Source organism: Urocitellus parryii, chromosome 1 (genome assembly GCF_045843805.1).
Source record: "Urocitellus parryii isolate mUroPar1 chromosome 1, mUroPar1.hap1, whole genome shotgun sequence".
Lineage (NCBI taxonomy): Eukaryota > Metazoa > Chordata > Mammalia > Rodentia > Sciuridae > Urocitellus > Urocitellus parryii.
The window spans coordinates 164,564,147-164,582,227 of NC_135531.1; the positions used below are offsets into that span (position 1 = coordinate 164,564,147).

The 18,081-nt window shown below is 43.1% G+C and overlaps 1 protein-coding gene across 1 annotated transcript; it reads right to left on the bottom strand.

The window, feature by feature from the left end:
• Positions 1-17,127: 17,127 nt before the first annotated feature.
• On the bottom strand, positions 17,128-18,063 carry LOC113176647 (olfactory receptor 2M4). The gene has a single exon (XM_026381145.2). It carries the CDS (start codon positions 18,061-18,063, stop codon positions 17,128-17,130), a length of 936 nt encoding a protein of 311 aa, XP_026236930.2.
• Positions 18,064-18,081: the final 18 nt, after the last annotated feature.

Sequence of the window (18,081 nt, forward strand, 5' to 3'; positions counted from 1 at the left end):
TGATAAAGAAATAGCATTTTGAAGTAAAAATTTATTTTTTACTTCTATATTTCTGAATTTAAATTATCCCATCTTGACACAATGCCTTTAAATTAGGCTGGGAGGAGATGGTGTTTAACACTAAAAGCTTATCATCTCACTGGTAATTGCTGAACAGAAGGCAGTGGTTAGCAACTCTTGATTAGTGGGGTGAATAGTTCAGAGAAAGGTAACCTAGTGCCACGGGATTCAGGATTTGTCTCTCTGCCAAGTGCCATGGTGGCAACCACGCAGCTCTGTCTCCCTAGTGTGCTAACAAAGAGTCCTTACTGATCTCTGATAATTTCCTTCAATTCTCTGACTCTAATTAGCTTCAAATTCCAAGGAACTAATTAGTCTTAACTTTTGCTAATTGGGAAGCTGCGGTAACAAGGTTGGAGAGTGCTCAACTTTTCCACAGTCATTAAAAGTTTTCCACCACATCCAGAAGTCCGTCCTAACAAGTCCCTGAACACTGCTCTTTTAATTAGAGCCATTCTCTCCCAAGAAGGTGCAGGGAATGTATTTTCAGTGGAGTCTTGCCCTTGCTGTCCTCAGCAATGGACGCCCCCACGCCCCCTAGTGCAGAGACCAAAAAGTGCACCCAAGCCCCTGTTCCTCTGGGCTCCCAGGCAGGCAGACGTGTGCTTTGGCTCCTGCTTGCCAACCTATTCAGGATCTCTGGAGTGATAGACTGTACAGTCTTCTCCCAATGCTTTGGAATGCATGTGAATTAAAACCTGCATAAGGAAAGGATGCTGCAGGAAGAAGAGCAAACCCCACAGGGGCTGAGAGGAGCTGACCAGCAAACTCTCGAGATGCTGTCATTCCTATTATTAATATGTGCTGTGTGAGATGCTATTGTGGTTGGTCCTTCTTTCCAATCCATGATTTAATGTACAGGCATATATCAATAGTGACCTGGTGGATAGTCATTCTGCTCAGCTGCGTTGGATGTTTATAAAAAGAAAGGAGAGTAGAATCCACCTTAATGCTGAAGTGCTCTGTCCCTCCAGTTGCTGATGTCTGACTTTCAGTGATAGGCATCAGAGTGATAAGGCCTTGCAGATGAGTCCAGGTGACAACACTGAAGCCTGAACTCAGACCCCAGCCTATGGCTCTCCACAACTCCATGCCAGGCAAAATGATGTTTTTTTTTAAAAAAAAAAAAAAAAAAAAAAACTTTTTTTTTTTCCCTCCAGTCCTCACTTTAGAGAGAGCTTGGGGATGAGCAGTCTTCTTCCCTTTGGAATTCCTGCCTGATCCACTAGAGGGCTCAGCTCCTGGTAGGCACTTCTCTGAGAGGGTGGGATGGTGGCCCCAGATGGTTCACACACAGGTGTAAAAGTGAGTCGCTGTGAAAAATGACATGTGATTTGTTTATTTTCAAAAAGTGGTGGAAATTCAACCTATCCATCCTGTCAGGATTCCACTGTTGTAGGGACAGATGAGGCAAGGCACCAAAGATAGCAGGAAACAGTTTTATTTGGCTGCAGCCAGGTTCAGAGGGCACAGCTTTAGCAGTGATCAATTAATCCCCTGAACCTTGAGTTCAGGTAGTTTCAGAGTTTTATACTAAGCATGTAAGGAGAGGGGCTCAGAAGTTCACATAAAGCAGCTTTTCTTTTGCTGTTCTGGACAAGTTAACCCTTCAAGGACAACACCTGAGAAGGAGAGAGCTGTTTCTCCCCTTTCTTTCCTCCCCCTGCCAGCTGTTACCATGGAGCCCAGTTGGTAACTTATCTTAAAAATGTAGACATCTCTGTGAAGCCCAGCTCAAGGCCAGAGGCCTTGTTAAAGGTTCTGTCTTTTTTTAAATCATATTTTGCAACTGCAAACACACTTCTACAATCTAGTATACTGAATAAATGTTTGTGAAAAACTAGTAAAGGTGTGCTCAGCACCTGGAGTGCTGATCTCTTCCAGGCCAGTGGCCAAGTGAAATAGAGAAACAGGAAAATAAGAAGTTTACCTACATTTAATTCTTTTGTAGAGACTCTTCTGCTGAGAGTCCTAAAATCAGTTATGGTGAAGATTTCTGGAGAAGCTTAGTTAAGAGTCTCTGTGGAGGAGGGGATGCCACTACACTGTCTTCCCTCAGGATGGACCCACACTCTGAGAAGCGTCCTGTTTGGGGCCCTCTCCTCAGGGCTTTGCCTGTGGGGTAGGCTTCTGTGGGGATGAGGTGAGGTAAAATGCAGTTATTTCCTCCTGGGGTCTTGGTCACAGCTTCTCCTCACCCCACACATTTTCATGAAGGAAAATGCCACGGCCTGCCTCCCATGTTGACCACTCTCACCTCTGGACGCCAGAAGCCCAAGGATTTCACCACTGCCCACCCACATCTGAAGGTCCATCTTCTGGATTCCCAGTCCACCACACAGCCCACCCCGTGTCCCTGATGCAGACAGTCCACTGCTCTTGCGTAGGTTGATGTGGCCAGTGAGGGAGAACAGCATTCCAAGCCCCCCTGAGACCAATGCTGCCCTCAGTCTGCTGTATTTACTGTGAACTGTGGAGCATCAACTCTGGGGCTGTAAACAGCAATGGCTTGATACCCTTGGGGACATCTAAAGAAAACTGGCAGCACTGTTTCCTTCTTGGTGGTCCCATAAAGTAAGTCCTGTCTCCACAGCATCCCTGGGTCCCCACAGCAACCCATAGGATTATGCTGTAGCTTATTCAGGGTTGTCTCTTTCCTTAATTTCCTGATTGGGGTTTTTATGAACAATGACCCCAGGAAGACCCTTCTACATCTCCCAGGACCCATATGCACAGAAGTCATTATGGGTTATAAACTAGAATTTAGTCTGGGGGTCATTTTATTTGTGTACTCAATTTTACAACATAACGCCTACTTGTTTTTCTAAATAAATAGGTTGTACCAATTTAGACAACTACTGTCCATGATGAGATATTTTGGTTGATTCTTAGATAACTCAAGGCATTGCAGAGCTTTAAAAAAATTAAATTGGCTGTGTTTTGAAGTACCTCATGACTTTGATTTTTATTTCTCTGGTTACTGTAGTTAAGCAACTAAATTGACAGAGTCTCCTCTCATACTTACATGATGCTCTCCACAATTCTCTGTGCTTCCTCCTTTATACTAAGACAGCAAACGCTGGGCAAGGTTCATGATCAGTTATGCAAGTGGGAAATGTACCTTCAGGAGACAAGACCCACTGATAGCTTCCTCACTCCCTCCTGCCAGGAGGAGGCTCCTCCACAGAAGGGCCCATGAGACCATTAGTGACCCCTAGTGGGTTTTAGTTGGGAATGCCCTGAGCTGCCACCCACACCTCTTCCTCTCAACTCCTAAGGGTTCTCTTCAATGCAGTTGTGGGACTTAACCCTTAAAGTCAGGCTCAAGTTTCTGAGAATCCTGGACAAAGAAGTTTCTTAGAAAGAGTTAATCTGGAAGAAAGTCCTCAAGACAGGGTAAGGATGCCATTGTTGATGGTCATTGATGTCCAAGCCATGTGGGACACGTAGCCTGTGGTTATACCACAAGAGAATTAGCTAAAATATTAGAATTTGAAATAGTTGCGGTTGTAGCAATAAGATGGGATGAAAGCAAAAAACATATCTGAATTTTGTAGTCGTCTAGTTTAAAAAATTAAATTTCAGTGATTTTAAAAATCACTGAAAATCAACTGACCATATAAACATAAATGTCCACCTGTGGGCAAGAAACACAAAGTCTCCCACAGGGCCAAGGTTAGGGGTGACAAATGAGCCATTTTTTCTGGAACTACAAATCCTCCCTTCTCAGGACACTGGACCATAACAAAACCCTGGTTCAAAAGGCTCACTGTCTTAGATGATGGCTCCCATTTCAGGGAATTGCTCTCAACTATGCTTGTTTTGCTTTTGAAAGACTCTTCTAATAGGCTTTTAGGTGTCAGTTTCTGGGTGGTTCAGCATTTGATATAGGCATTAACTATGGCATATCCACTCCCATGCCTCCTTCCCCGTGAAGGGGTCTCCAGTCTGGTATACCCATGTGCCCGCCTCCCCATGAACAGAGCATGCCACACTGTACTTGGAGTCTTGGCTCTTTTGAGAAGGAATCTAGCTCAGCCACGGCTGATAAAGTCTGATGTGTTGAACTCATCTTCATGGTGGCCGGTCAGCCCCTCTAAAGGGTGGTACCATACCAGAAGCCATCGTGGTTCCCGACGCCGACAGGCCATCTTCCTGGGCATCCATGTATCAACATGGAAGGGCTGGAGTTGTGCTCTTGGCCACCCACAGCCTGCATCTTTGCCAGAATGGTTGCTCAGTTCATTTGCCCACACTGTGGACCTAGCCAGGCTGACAAAAGGGTAGAGGACATTGACCATAGAGTCATTTTGTGTGTTGTTATTTTTTGTGTCATTTATTGTGCTTTTAAAATATGTGTCAATGGGAAATAAATGTTTTCACACTCCCTCTCCACCACTTGCACATGTTTTGAAATAGAGCTCTGCTACCAGTGTTACCACCTTTCCCTTCCAGCTGGCCAAGCACTTCTGCTGGTGCACAAGTGGCAGTGACCTCAAACCCTGAGCTGTCATCTTTCCACCCAGCAAACAACCAAGTGCAGTTTGAAAGTGCACTTGTCTCACCTGTCACTCAGGACCACCCCTACATGAGTCACAGCCACATGCCACGGTGCTCACCTTGCTCTCACACTGTGCTTGCCTGCCAGGAAGGGCCCTCAGAGGTGTTCCTCCTCTTAAATGGTCATTCTATGTGGAGCCAGGTGTAAGATGAAGGTGAAGGGTGCTGTTGAAAGAGCAGTGGACAAATCAAGTCCTGAGCTCCCTGCTCAGTCTCCCTCAATCTTCTGGGTCCTGCTGGCTCAATCCTACGTACAGGCTCTTCAACTTACTATTTATCATTCTGGACTTGTTGAGTGTGATGGCTTGGTGACAAGAGCTAATCTAGGTCCCTGTGGCTGTGGCTGTATGGTCACTGGAGCCCTTGTGATGGGATCTCTGTGACTGCCAAGACCCTGAAGCATGGCAAGGCTAGTGTCTCAAAAAGCAGGTTTTTCCCAATGTGAATGGACTGGTTTGCCCTGGAAATCTAGTGATTTAACTTGTGGATATGCCATTGGGGTGTAAGATAAAAGCCACAATAGTAGTACCCGATAATAGTACCTTGTGATACCCTAGATGTTAGCAATTATATGGCCCAAGTTGCAGGGTGACACTGCATCCTGGATCAGTAGAGATCCCTTTCCTACTTATTTTCCTGTTTGATTTAATTTGAAGTCAGTGGTTTTTGTGTAGCCCACCATGTGGTTCAAAACAGTAATCAAGGTGTGGACAACACTATCTCCCAAACCCAAAAGGTATACCTAGTTTTTCCTTCCTTTTTTATGTTTTTATTTGATAGAAGTCAAGATGCAATGATCCATCCTGTACTTTGGATATCCCACCACCCCTTAGCATGAAGCTTCCTATAAACTTTTTTGTGATAACCCTCTGATGGTGATAATGTTCATCTCCTACCCTCTGGAGTACTTCTGTTTCTGAAGACATGTGCCAGACTTTTTCTTTTTTTTAGGATTTCAAATTTTTGCGTTTAAATAATAATAACCCAAAGATTGTATGTCTGTTTCACATGTTAACATATTCACATTTTAGTACCAGCAAAAAGAGTGTCATGAGTTATCTTCAAAAATAGGTCATATAGATACTGCTTTCATAAATACTTAATGTTTTATTAGAGCATTGTAGCTATACATAATAGTGGGGTTCATCTTAACATAAGCACATAATCGTACACCCCTGAATATAATTGGTTTCCTCTTGCCCTCCTGCTCCCTCCCCTCATTCCCTTTGCTTTCCTCTGCCACTCTTCCTTCCATTTATTGTCACTTTTTTAATTAGGGCTTTAGAGATGCCCATAAAGATGAGGTGCACTGTGCTCACTCGCTCACGCAGGCTGCATAATCTCGTCCATTTCATGGGCAGTTTCTCCCCATTTCTCACCCCTCTTCTCTCCCCTTTCCCTATTGCACTGATCTCCCTTCTGTTTTCATGGGACCCCATCCCTCTTTCTGCCTTTGTTTGGTCTAGCTTCCTCACAGGAGAGAAGACATTTGACCCTTGGCTTTCTGAGTCTGGTTTATCTCGCTCAGCCTGATGTCCTCTAGTTCCACGCATTTACTATAATCTCCCCAACCCAGCCTGCCCATTTTCATTGATCTCTGTGGTGTGTCAAAGTAGCTTGTATTTCTCTCAACTATATTCTAATACAAGACAGGGGAAAAAACATGATCCTAAAAAGAAACTGCAAATAGAAGGCTGCTTCATGTGAATGTGAATGGTTCTGCCACTCTTCTCTGTAGTGACAGAAGAGAGCTCGTTGAGGAAATCAATAGTATGTGCATAAGATCACATAAAGGTTCCCTGTAAATAAACCAAATCTAACACAAGGAGTTTCACTCACTTGGGTTTCAGATGTAAGGTAATAAACTAACAAGATGTGATGAGAAACACACATGACCATATTTAAACAAGCAAAGAAATACAACACAGGAGCAACTTAAAATATTCTAGTGGTGACCCTTTAAAAGTAAAAAAAAAAATCTTAAATTAATTGTGATAATATATTTATTGAAGTTAACATCTATATGTTTTAATAAATAATGAATGTTAAAAATTAATTATGGAACATTTTACATTTTGTGTGTGAAGCCTTTAAAACTGAACATATATTTTATATTTCTAACTTATATCAACTCAGGCACTTAAGTTTTGTTAAACATACTTCAACAGTATTTAAATTTAATAAAATTTACAGTTGAAAAATTAGATTCATGTTCCCACAATTTAAAACATACTAAAAGACTGCATCACTGAATTGAATAATCAGAAATCATTTTCCTGCAATATTTGCATTACACATTTACCATTTGAGCCATCATTTTAAAGATATTTTATTTTATTTTGAAGAAAAACCATATTCATTTTAAGACTAGATTACTCTAGGCTATTAACATCAGATTAAAAAATTCAGCATATAAACTTGAAAGGAATTTTTTTACCACAAAGAAATAGTACATTTGAAAAAACAGATGTGCTTAACCTGATTTAAACATTATGCAATGTATCAAACATCACACAAACCCTATGAATATGTATGATTTTGTGTTCTTATGTATTAGGTACAAATAAATTTAAGTTTTTAAAAATAGAGTAAATGCTGTATTTGTATATGAAACAAGCAAACAAGTAAAAAGAACTTTACCTATTAGGAAAATGTGGATGAAAAACCCTGAATTTTACATTCAATTAATAGGAACAAAAAGACTAAAAGAAAAAAAATTTTCATAGGCTTAGGTGCATATATGTGCATAACAACTAATGAAATAAATATGTATGTTTGTGTGGTACAGGTATGTACATACAGACAAAGCCAGAACCACAGTCCCTCTTAGGTTCTACAAATACACAGTGTTATGTTTGTACAATTTACTGTTCTGATTGCCTCACATACAAGAACTAATTTAATGCTCACAGTAATACCATATTATTTTTTTATTTTATTGGATGGACATAGAAATTGAAGCGCAAAGGTGTAATTAAATTTTCCCTTGTTAAGTAGATCTGTGACAAAACTGTTTGGTGCTTATACAGGTTGCCCCCTCCCCACATTCAAAGCCAGCAATAGCAGGTGATGCTCCTCTCGTGACTATTTCTCTCCTCCTGCTCTGTTGTGGTTCAGATGAGGTGTCCCCAAGGCTCATGTGTGAGACAATGCGAGAAAGTTTAGAGGTGAAATGATGGGGTTGTGAGAGTTTGACCTCATCACTGCCATAATCCATGGATAGGGATTAGCTGAGAGACAACTGTAGGCAGGTAGGGTATGGCTGGAGGAGGCCGGCCATGGTGGGGTATTCCTCTGGGGTTTAATCTTGTCATGATAAAGATCTCTCTCCCTCCTGGTGCCATGTCCAAAGTCCCTCCACACCTTTCCACCGTGATGTTCCTCCTCACCTCCGGCCCAGAGCAATGGGTAAGCCACCTATGGACTGAGACCTGAAACTGGGAGCCTCAGTAAACTTTTCCTCCACTATAGTTGTTTTTGCCCTACTCTCTAGCAGTCAAGAAGAGAAGCAAAACCTTTTGAAACAAACTAAGTCTGCCTTAAAGGTAGGGTTCCCAGGGTGATCTGAAACTTCAGTTGTGAGTAGCGGTAGCACAGCTGAAGAGTGCCCTCTTCCAACACGTAGGCGGGCCTCAGGCTGTCAGAGCAGTGAACTCTCTCAGGCAGAAGGGGCCAAAGCACAAACAAGTAAGACAAACCTCCAACCGCCATTGGTGAGGCGCTTGCCTCACACCTGCCCTCTTCCTTGCTACTAACAGAGCTGCACACACACTTCGATATAGCACACTGAACTGTCTTTGATCCTGAGTGATGTGACATCCATGTACATGTTTATGCTCCATTAAACTATTAAATTTAACTTGTCTAAGATATTTATTATTTGCAGTGGGAAGAGAAGCAGAACTTCCTGCATCAGGAACCATGTGACCAAGTGAGTCTCGTCCAGGGGCCGTTTAGCCCGCTGTGTCCTTGCAGCAATAGGAGGCCACAGATGAGGCTGAGCCTCACAAGCTTGTGTTCTGCACTCCAAGTAAGCTGAGCACTTTTTGCGTGTGGAAAGTTGCTGGGGATTGACCTGAGGGCTGGTCTACCACCAAGCTCTACCCCAGAGTCCCCTTTTTGAGACAAGATCTAGAGAATTTGCACAGACTAGTCTTAGACTTACAATCCTCCTGCTTCAGCCTCCTGAGTAGGAGGGCTCACAGGCCTGCACTACTGCACCAGGCAACTTGAATGATTTTTCTCCCCACCCCCCTACTTGCCGAACTTTGCTGTTCCCACACTTGAATGGGTTGAATCCAGTTAGGAGGCGTCCAGTAGGTGCTTTGGATAACAAGATTGTAATCCATGGAGTCTGGGACTCTACTTTCTGGGGCTCCAGTTAATTTAATATACAAGATTTATGCAACCAGAACCTGTCTACTTTTGGGGAAATGGGTTATTCTTATTAGAAACAGTTGAAAATTAAAATGACCACAAGGGAAAGTTGTAATTTAAAGAAAATTATTTATTTGAGATGCCCATTGGAAAATAAAGTCTTAACAACCTCATCAAAACAATGGAATGCAATGTTGATTGGTGTTCATATGCATATAAAAGATGGAGTGGAAACTGCCTTCCTTAAATAGAGTCACCAAGGGCAGATGCAAAGCTTCAGCAGTGAACTGCAGACTGGTGAGACAGGACATACCTTCTTCTCTCCCTATCTACACCAGCATCTCTAGTCCACAACTTCTGCATCCAAACACCCTCTCACCTTGAGGGAAATGGGAATGGAGAAGTGAGTGGTAGATCCATCCATGCTGATTTTAAGAAAAGTTCATATTTTAAAATATGTATTTAGTTAGTTATAGTTGGACACAAGACCTCCATTTGTTTTTATGTGGTGCAATTTTTAATAGATGTCATATACTGTGGAAAGTCTGTTAAATTCCACTGAAGCTGAACATTTTCCAGCAACCAAACATCTTATAGAATTCTTAGTAGACAGAATATGTCATTAAAAATAAAATGACTGCATAGAACAGGTGACCCTTGCTCAGAATGTCAGCCCAACCTGCAGAGCTTTTAGGTGCCCAAGCTTGTTCTACAGGGAAAGGAAGCCAGTGAGATTGGCACAGGCAGCAGATGTGCTTTCAGAGCAGCCCGCAGTACCAGCCTGTCACAGAAATGAAGCAATGAACTCTTTTCTTCCACCCTGCTGCCCTCATGGGTTGCCATTATTAGAAAGGAACTTGTACCTGTATGTCTGAGCGCCACGTCCAGCCTGGTGCTGAGGCAGCTAGCGCTGCAATGGTCAGGACGTGCAATCTGAATGGACTTCACATGACTTCCCTATAATTACCTATTAAATAAACAGTGCAATGCACCTGTTTGGAAAAGCAAAGTTGGTATCTGAAAGGATTCAAACTCTATGTGAATTGTAAACTTACAGGTGGTTGGGATGACTATCTGCTTCTCTCTGAGCCCTGAGGCTTCCATTGCTAAAAGCTTTAGACTCCACAGCTCATCATGGGACTGCCGAGATGATTTAAACTAAGAGAAATTAGTTGTGGGGGTGTTATCTCTCTATTATTATTTAACAAATACTTAAATAAACTTCAAGTGAGGAGAAGTTTATTGGGGTCACAGTTTGAAGCTCGGTCCACAGCTCATGGGACCCATGGCTTTGGGCCCATGGTGGCATGGTACATTGCGTGGGAGCACATGAGACTTCCCTGAAGACATCTCCAGCACCCGAGGGTGCAGTTTTACCAGGCAAGTTACAAAAACAGCTAAATGACATGTTAGAACATAGCAGTATTGCCATTGCACCTTTCAGTCTAAATTTGGGGAGCATTTTAAAAGTAAAATTGGCAAAGTTAACCGAATCAGTAGATTGCCTTGGCCATAAATACTCCCTTTCATGTTAATGGCAGTCTGATCCATTTCCCTTGGGAACATAAATTTGCCCCTTATCAAACACAGTGAAGCATCACAATCACAGGAACATGTGCAAGAACTGTGCCATTAGGTGATTCTGTTGTCATTGTACTGCAAGGAATAATAATAAGGGGAGACACAGAGATAAGGTACAGAGGCAGGAAAGTGTCCCCTTGCCCAAGTGGCCACAGTTATTTACACCAGTAGGTTACATTAGGTCATTAGTGCCATAACTACATTATTGTTTATTGTATCACTGAGATCCTTTATTCTGCAGTTACATTCCACAGTTACAATATGCAATGGTAGGAGCTTTGTGCAGCTCTCAAGAAAGTACATTGTCTGAAGTTACCCTTAAATGATCAGATCCAGGAGCAGCAGAGCTTGGTGAAACATTGTAGTTATCTAGCAAGCAAGTTCCTTTATTCCCAGGAGCTATGTGCCTGAGATCAAGGTTGAAACTGATAAAACTCTTAACAGAGCTTCTTGGTGAAGAACATAGCCACAGCAGCCAGGCGTTGGTGTCATTTACACAGAAGCTCCCCAGCAGCCAGGCATTCCATGCCTTTGCCCAGAAACTTCCTGTGGCCCATGCCACAGTCATGAAGTTTATCAGAGACCCCAATTCCAAACACAGAACCCCTACATTGTCCCAATGACAAGTTGCATACTTAAAACATCCCACATGTCCTGCCTGCTGTGCACCCGGGCTACACGGTACAAGCCGACACACATGCACATACATTTACACATGTAAATAGGCTCTCACTCCCAGGGCCATGATACGTAGACAACATCTGTTTAAATCAAGCGTAAGAGAAAATGGGGCAAGGAAGAGACGTGCTGTGCAAGATGCCTGAGGCTGAGGCTCCTGTCACAGGGCTGCCGGCTTATGAGGTTCTTCTTTGACTGGAAGCAGAGGGAGTTGGATCTAATGCAGCTGTAAACAGAGCACAGCGAGCACACAGGGCAGGAAGCAAGTGTTCGCCATCACCCTCGAGGGTCCTGCACTGTGTGCTGCTGCCTGTGCCAGTCCTTCACCCAGCAGGAAGCACAGATGGGACAACAGCAGCACTGAGTCTCATGAGTGCAGTGTGCAGTGAGGCAGCTGGGACCTCATCTCCTTTCAGCTCCACCACGCTCTTAGAGCCACATACACAGACCACTGCTGGTAGACAGGCCGCTGTGCAGGTGTGGGCAGTAATTACCTGAAAGCCTTGCCCTTAATTTCAGAAGCTCAGGCATTTCTCACTCACCCATATATTGGTGCAAGTGAGCAAGGCCTCCGTGGATTGTGTCCTAGTGTGTTCCACTATTATGGCCCACCAACTGAAGACAGCCATACCCTTCATGATCTGGAACCTGGACAATGGATCTTCCAGAAATGACCTCGCAGAAAGAGGGCTCTTGACCCCTGGAGCAGACCACATGTGGCTCCTCCCACCAGCTGCGCTGAAGATCAGCTTCGGGACCAAACTGGGCCCATGCCACAGTTGAGATGTGGTTTGTTCCCTCACTGTCATGGGCTAGCAGCTGTGTCCTTCAAGATAGCAGCATTAAAAAGCGGAGGACCTTTGGAGGTGGAGTGGCAGGATCATGACCACCCATGTATGAGAGTATGCCCGTCCTGGGGAGGGGCTGGGTCTCACAGGAGTGGACGACTTTCCCAAGTGCTCTTCACTGCTGTAATGGAGTGAGGGGGCCGCTCCTCCGCGTTTTGCGTTTTGCTCTCTTCACCACGTGACCTCTCCGGAGCATGCTCCTGCCCTGTGATTTCCCCTGACATGAAGCCCTCACCAGGATGCTGTGGAGCACAAGACTGGGAGCCCAAGCAGCCTCGTTTCCTCAGAAAGTGCCCAGTCCCAAGTCATAGCCTAGTCACACAACACCAAAAGGGCTGAGATAGTCCACATCTCAATCTCTCCAGACCCTGGAGCTGCTCACTCCTTATGAAGGTGACACTGGCTGTGGAAGTTTTCACCAGAAGCAAATAGCATCTTGGATGTGGACAGCTTTCCCACGAATATGGGGACAGACTTCTCTGCCACCATGAAAGTCGTACTTACCTCCCGTTTCCCTCATTTCCAGTTGTCTCTGTCCTTTCCCTGTTCTCACAGGACAATCCACAAGACCAAAATTTGGGAATGACTTAAGCAAAGGCTTATACTCTAGCAAGACATCAGAACTATTGCTTGATGTGTAGACTAATGCTGAAAAGACAGCCTGCCAACCGCTATATATCCCTAATGAGAGTCATCCTGAACCCTAGGGAATACAGGGGAAGTTTGTTATTGATATTTTGCATATCAGTTTGCTCCCCCACACTCACTGGAAGGGGTACCCTGATCTCTCCAATGAACACCCACGTGTGATCAGGTGTAGAAACCCTGCCTGACTGAGGCCTGCACAAGGTGCCTTGCCCTTCTCGCATCCTATACTCAAGGCCCAGGAAACACTTCTACAGGAAAGAGCAATTGGTATAATGACCCCAGACAAGCTCTAGTAGGGCTCTCTGCACCCAATGTGCTCATGGACACTTTTAGTATGTTGTAAGAGGACCATACAGGAGGGAGTCTCCCCCTGGGCCCAGTTCAGAACCATCCAGAACTAAGGGTGAGCAGATGTGACCCAGTTCACAGTCAAGAACTCCTATGGGGCTCCCTTTTCCAACTCCCAAGTTTCATACTGAGTTTATGGAGAACTTTTCTTACTCAGTTTAGTGCCCTCTCTGGTTCTGATCCTGCTATTTGGCCTGGTCCACTTTTGCTTTCTGAACAGCTTTCCCTAGAAATTCTCATGATATTTCCTTTAATCTAAGGTCAAAGGGGTCAATAACCAAAGTTAGTACCAACATTGTAACAGAATAAGGAAAGCTGGTTTCCACTGAAGAAAGGTTTCAGTGGGGCTCCTGGGGGGGGTCACTCTACACGTGTGTATGTGTGCATGTGGACTTATATAGTGGGGAGCTGATTGTATGGAATTTAAAGTCAACCTATAAGTTGGGAAAAAATTTTGGATATTGTAGCCAATCAGACCCCCACAGGTACAGTCAGACACAGGCCACCCTCCAACAGATGGATGAAAATGTTTATCAACAAAAAACTTAATAAGGCCTTATGAAGCTTTAGAAAGGTTTCATGTCTGACTAAGAATTCATTCATAGTGTTGAACATTCTGTATTTCTACTCTTACATTTCCCATGATTTTACTGTGACAGGGAGTTTTATTTAAAAGGTGACTGGCAAAGCTGTTTCTGTAGATATTGCCCCTATAGCCAGGACATTTCTCCTGGGAAGTGAACACTTGCTCTGCTTGTGGGAATACCCAGAAACTCTTTTACCAGCCAACTGAGTGGAGGTTGGCAAGATGGGCCACACCAAAGTTTTCTAACTTTTATGTCTCTTTTAGTGTGTCTCCAGATTATCGTCATCCGTGTTCCAACGCTAACTACAAAATGCATGCCTCTTTGAATCAGGCTTCCTCACTGGGAATGGTGGCTCTTAATTGCCATTGAGCCCAAAGCAAAGAAAAGACTACCAACAAAAACTCGACTGCCGTTGAACCAAGTTTGCTGCCTGGATTTTGGACCATTTGGCTTTGCTGAGTGTGGAATCTGCAGGATTTTGTTCTGAAGTCTGTTTCAGTTTCTTAGCGCTATCCTCCTGGTGACCGTCTCATGCCTTGACGTGTGGTGCTCATTGGAAAACCCAAAATCCTCATATGCAGTTATCCACTGTACATAAGACGATCTCATTACAACCAGGGACAAAGTCATGAGGAAAATGTGAGAATCCTCTGATTAATTTGACATATGAATTGTGCATTCTGTGCTAATATCAAACAAATCAGTTGTGCTGGTGGTAGGAGGTGGTGCCATTGCCCATGATTTTGGCCAATCTCTCAAGATTGAGAGGTGACAAAGGGGTTAATTGCTAAATTGTTTGCCTAATGTTTCATCCTTCCACGTTCTAAACTTGATCCAACGCTACCTCTGTCCACAGTGAACTGTAGCATCATCTACATATCAAAAAGCAGCATCCTAAAATCAGCAATGAATAACCAGAAAAATGTGATCAGAAAAATTAATGTATTTGTAAAAGAATAAAAGTGAATAAACTCTTATCAATTAATGCAAATAATAAAAAAAAAAATCGGAACACCCCTGGACTAGAAAATGTTACAAGGTAGGAAGGTTGAGAGAAAGTAATGTATCTATAAATTAGATTGAGTATTAAAGTAGAATGCACCAAAACCAATCTGCACTATAATAGCACCTCCAAAACCTTCAGCTGTTACATTTTTCAGAAATTTACATGAGGATTCCAACATTTACACAGGAATTCAAGAGACCTAGCATAGCTGAAACTGGCCAGAGTGACAGAATTGAGAAACTCACTTCCTAGCTTTGAGCCTACCATGACACTGTCATATTCCAGGTCACATAAGACAGAGAGGCAGATCCCTACTACAGAACTAAGGATCCATAAGTAAATAGTGAATCTATGATTAACCAGGTTTTAAGAGTGTATATAATCAATTCAAGAGGAAAATCACGAATTTTTTAAAAAAATAAATGGTACTATCACAATTTGATAGCCACCTGCAAAAGAATGGAACTGAACAGTACCTCCCACTACAGGATAGGTCTGTATTAATGCAAGAATGAAAGCCGCCATGCTCTTAAAGAAAAACTATGCCTACATCTTTCTGACTTAGTTTAAACAATATTTCTTAGAATAAACAGAAGTTGAACTCGATCAAAAGCATAAGTTTTGTAATCCAAAAACATTAAATAAAGTTAAAAGACAGCTCACCAAATAAGAGAAAATATTTGCAAATTATACATCTGACAAAGGTATAAGGTTTAGAAGATATAAGTGCTCTGACAAATTAAAACCAAAAAGACAATCAAGTTGAAATGAATCTTAATGGACATTCCTTCAAAGGTATATTGCAAATGATCACAAGCAAGTGAAAAATGCTCAATATCATTAGTCATAATATAAATCAAAATCACAATGAATGAAATACAACTTCATGCCCAATAGAATGGCTAAAACCCAAAAAGGAGAGAATAACACAGGATGGGTAGGATGTGAAGCTCTTGAAACCCACAGACATTGTTGGAGGAAACAGTTTGCAGCCACTATGAAAACCAGATGATCAGTGTCTGTAAATTAAAGAGAATTTCCACGTGCTGGAGCAAATCCACCTCCAGGTATGCACACAGGAGGTTTGAAAACATGTCTCATGAAAACCTGTGCATGAATGCTTGAGGTAGCATTATTCACAAGAGTCAAAATAAGAAAATATTCCAAAGACTTAATTATTATTGACTGAACAAATAAAATGTAGGACAATCTTTCCAAGGAATACTGCTAATTTGCATGTGAGAATGTAGCATTGATCATGCTTCCACATGACACATGAAAACATTATACTAAGTAGAAGCCAGTCCAAAGACCACATCCCATTCATGTGTGACGTCCCAACAGGCAAATCTATAGCCAAAGTAGTGCTGGCCAAGGACAGGGAAGGAGGGGATGAGGAATAACTGCTAGAGATTATGAGATTTCTTTTTGGAGTGATGTTTGCACAAATATATGAACATATTAACATCCACTGAAATGTACACCTATCCTTGTTAAATTTACCTAAAACAAAAGCATTAAGAATATTCTACTTGTCCAAAAATATTTTATAGTGCCCCAAGGAATGAAATAGATTATAACACATGGTCATAAAAGCATAAGCTGAAGGTTTAGTTAGAAAAAATTTTTTTAAATAATACACATGATGCAACAAAGATTGGATTTAAAATAAAAGCACAGAAATCCAGGCAATGATTGGCTTCAATTCTCAAAAATATTGCAGATTTACATACACAGATTACAATCTTGTGAAAACAGCTTGGGAACATAAATGTTTTATCAAAGTATGGGCAACTTATGGATATTAATTAATTAATTTGGACAGATTTAGAGGCCAGAAATATTTTTCAATAAAACTTTAGTGAGTTTTATGGGATTATGTATAATAAGTCACTTTTGAGCTGTGCAAAAAATTATGACCAGCAGTTCCTGAAACTGAGAGTTTGCTAACTTCTCCAAACAGATCCGTGGCTGATGTAAGAATGAGAGAGGAGTAAGACGATCACAATCATAAGGATGATTCTGCAGTCAAAAGGAATGAATTGCTTTTGGACTCATTAAAGTATCCACTTTTAATATAAAGATGAAAAAAGAATAAATTTCTAAGAGATTTTATTTATTTTAGAAATTCATTTCCTCCCTGTCATAAAATGCTAAATATTTTATATAGACATAAAAGTTATTTGGATAGATTCCCTGTTCCTAAATGCTTGGGAAGGAAGTAAAGAAGGATCAGGATTAAAATAGACAGGACAGGTCTGAGCATCAGTAAACCTGAAGTACAGGTGGGAATGAATCAGGAACACAGAGGTATCTCTCCAAACACAGAGGAAAACTGCAACCCCTGCTCTCCACTGAGGTCAGAATCTGCAGATGGACCCCTGGCCTGGAAGACCAGCATCCTGGACAGACCCTCAGCAGACGCTGGAGAAAGTCACAGTAACCTTCCTCTCCTCAGGAGCTTCCTGAGCCCCCTGGACACCTCCCTGTTGCGCAGGCTGTAGATGAGGGGGTTCAGCATGGGGGTGAGGATGGTGTAGAAGGCCGACACCATCTTGTCCTGCTCTGCTGTGTGGGTGGAGGCCGGTCTCATGTATATGAACATGGCAGCCCCATAGTAGAGTCCCACCACCATGAGGTGAGAGGAGCAGGTGGTGAAGGCTTTGTGGCGGCTTTCTCCAGAGCCCATGCGGAGGACAGCTCGGAGGACACGGGAATAGGACGTGACAATGACTGAAACTGGCAGGATGAGCATCACCACACAACAGACGAACATCAGCCTTTGAAACACAGACGTGTCTGTGCAGGAGAGAGGCAAGAGGCCAGCCACTTCACAGAAAAAGTGATGGATTTCCAGAGAGCCACAGTAGGAGAACGATAGGGCAGCTGCCAGCACAATGATGCCATCAAGAGACCCCAAGATCCAGGAAGCCACCGCCATGAGCACACAGAGTTTCTGACTCATGAGGATGGAGTACCGAAGGGGATGGCAAATGGCCACGTAGCGGTCGTAGGCCATGACAGCCAACAGGAAACACTCGGCTCCCAGCAGGGACACATAGAAGAATATCTGGGCCCCGCAGCCTGCCAGTGAGATAGAGTTCCTGCCAGACAGGTAGCTAAAGGCCATCCTGGGGACGGTGGTGCAGATGAGCATGAGGTCCATGAGGGAGAGCTGGCTGAGGAGGAAGTACATGGGGGTGTGAAGCTGGGTGTCCAGGTGGATGAGGAGCACCATGGTGGAGTTCCCCATGACGGCCACTGTGAAGATGCCCAGGACCAGAGTGAAGAGGAAGGTGTGGGTGGGGCTGTGGTTGAAGATGCCCAGCAGGACGAAGACGGGGCTGGACGTCTGGTTTCCTGACTTCATCCTCAATAATTTGCCTTA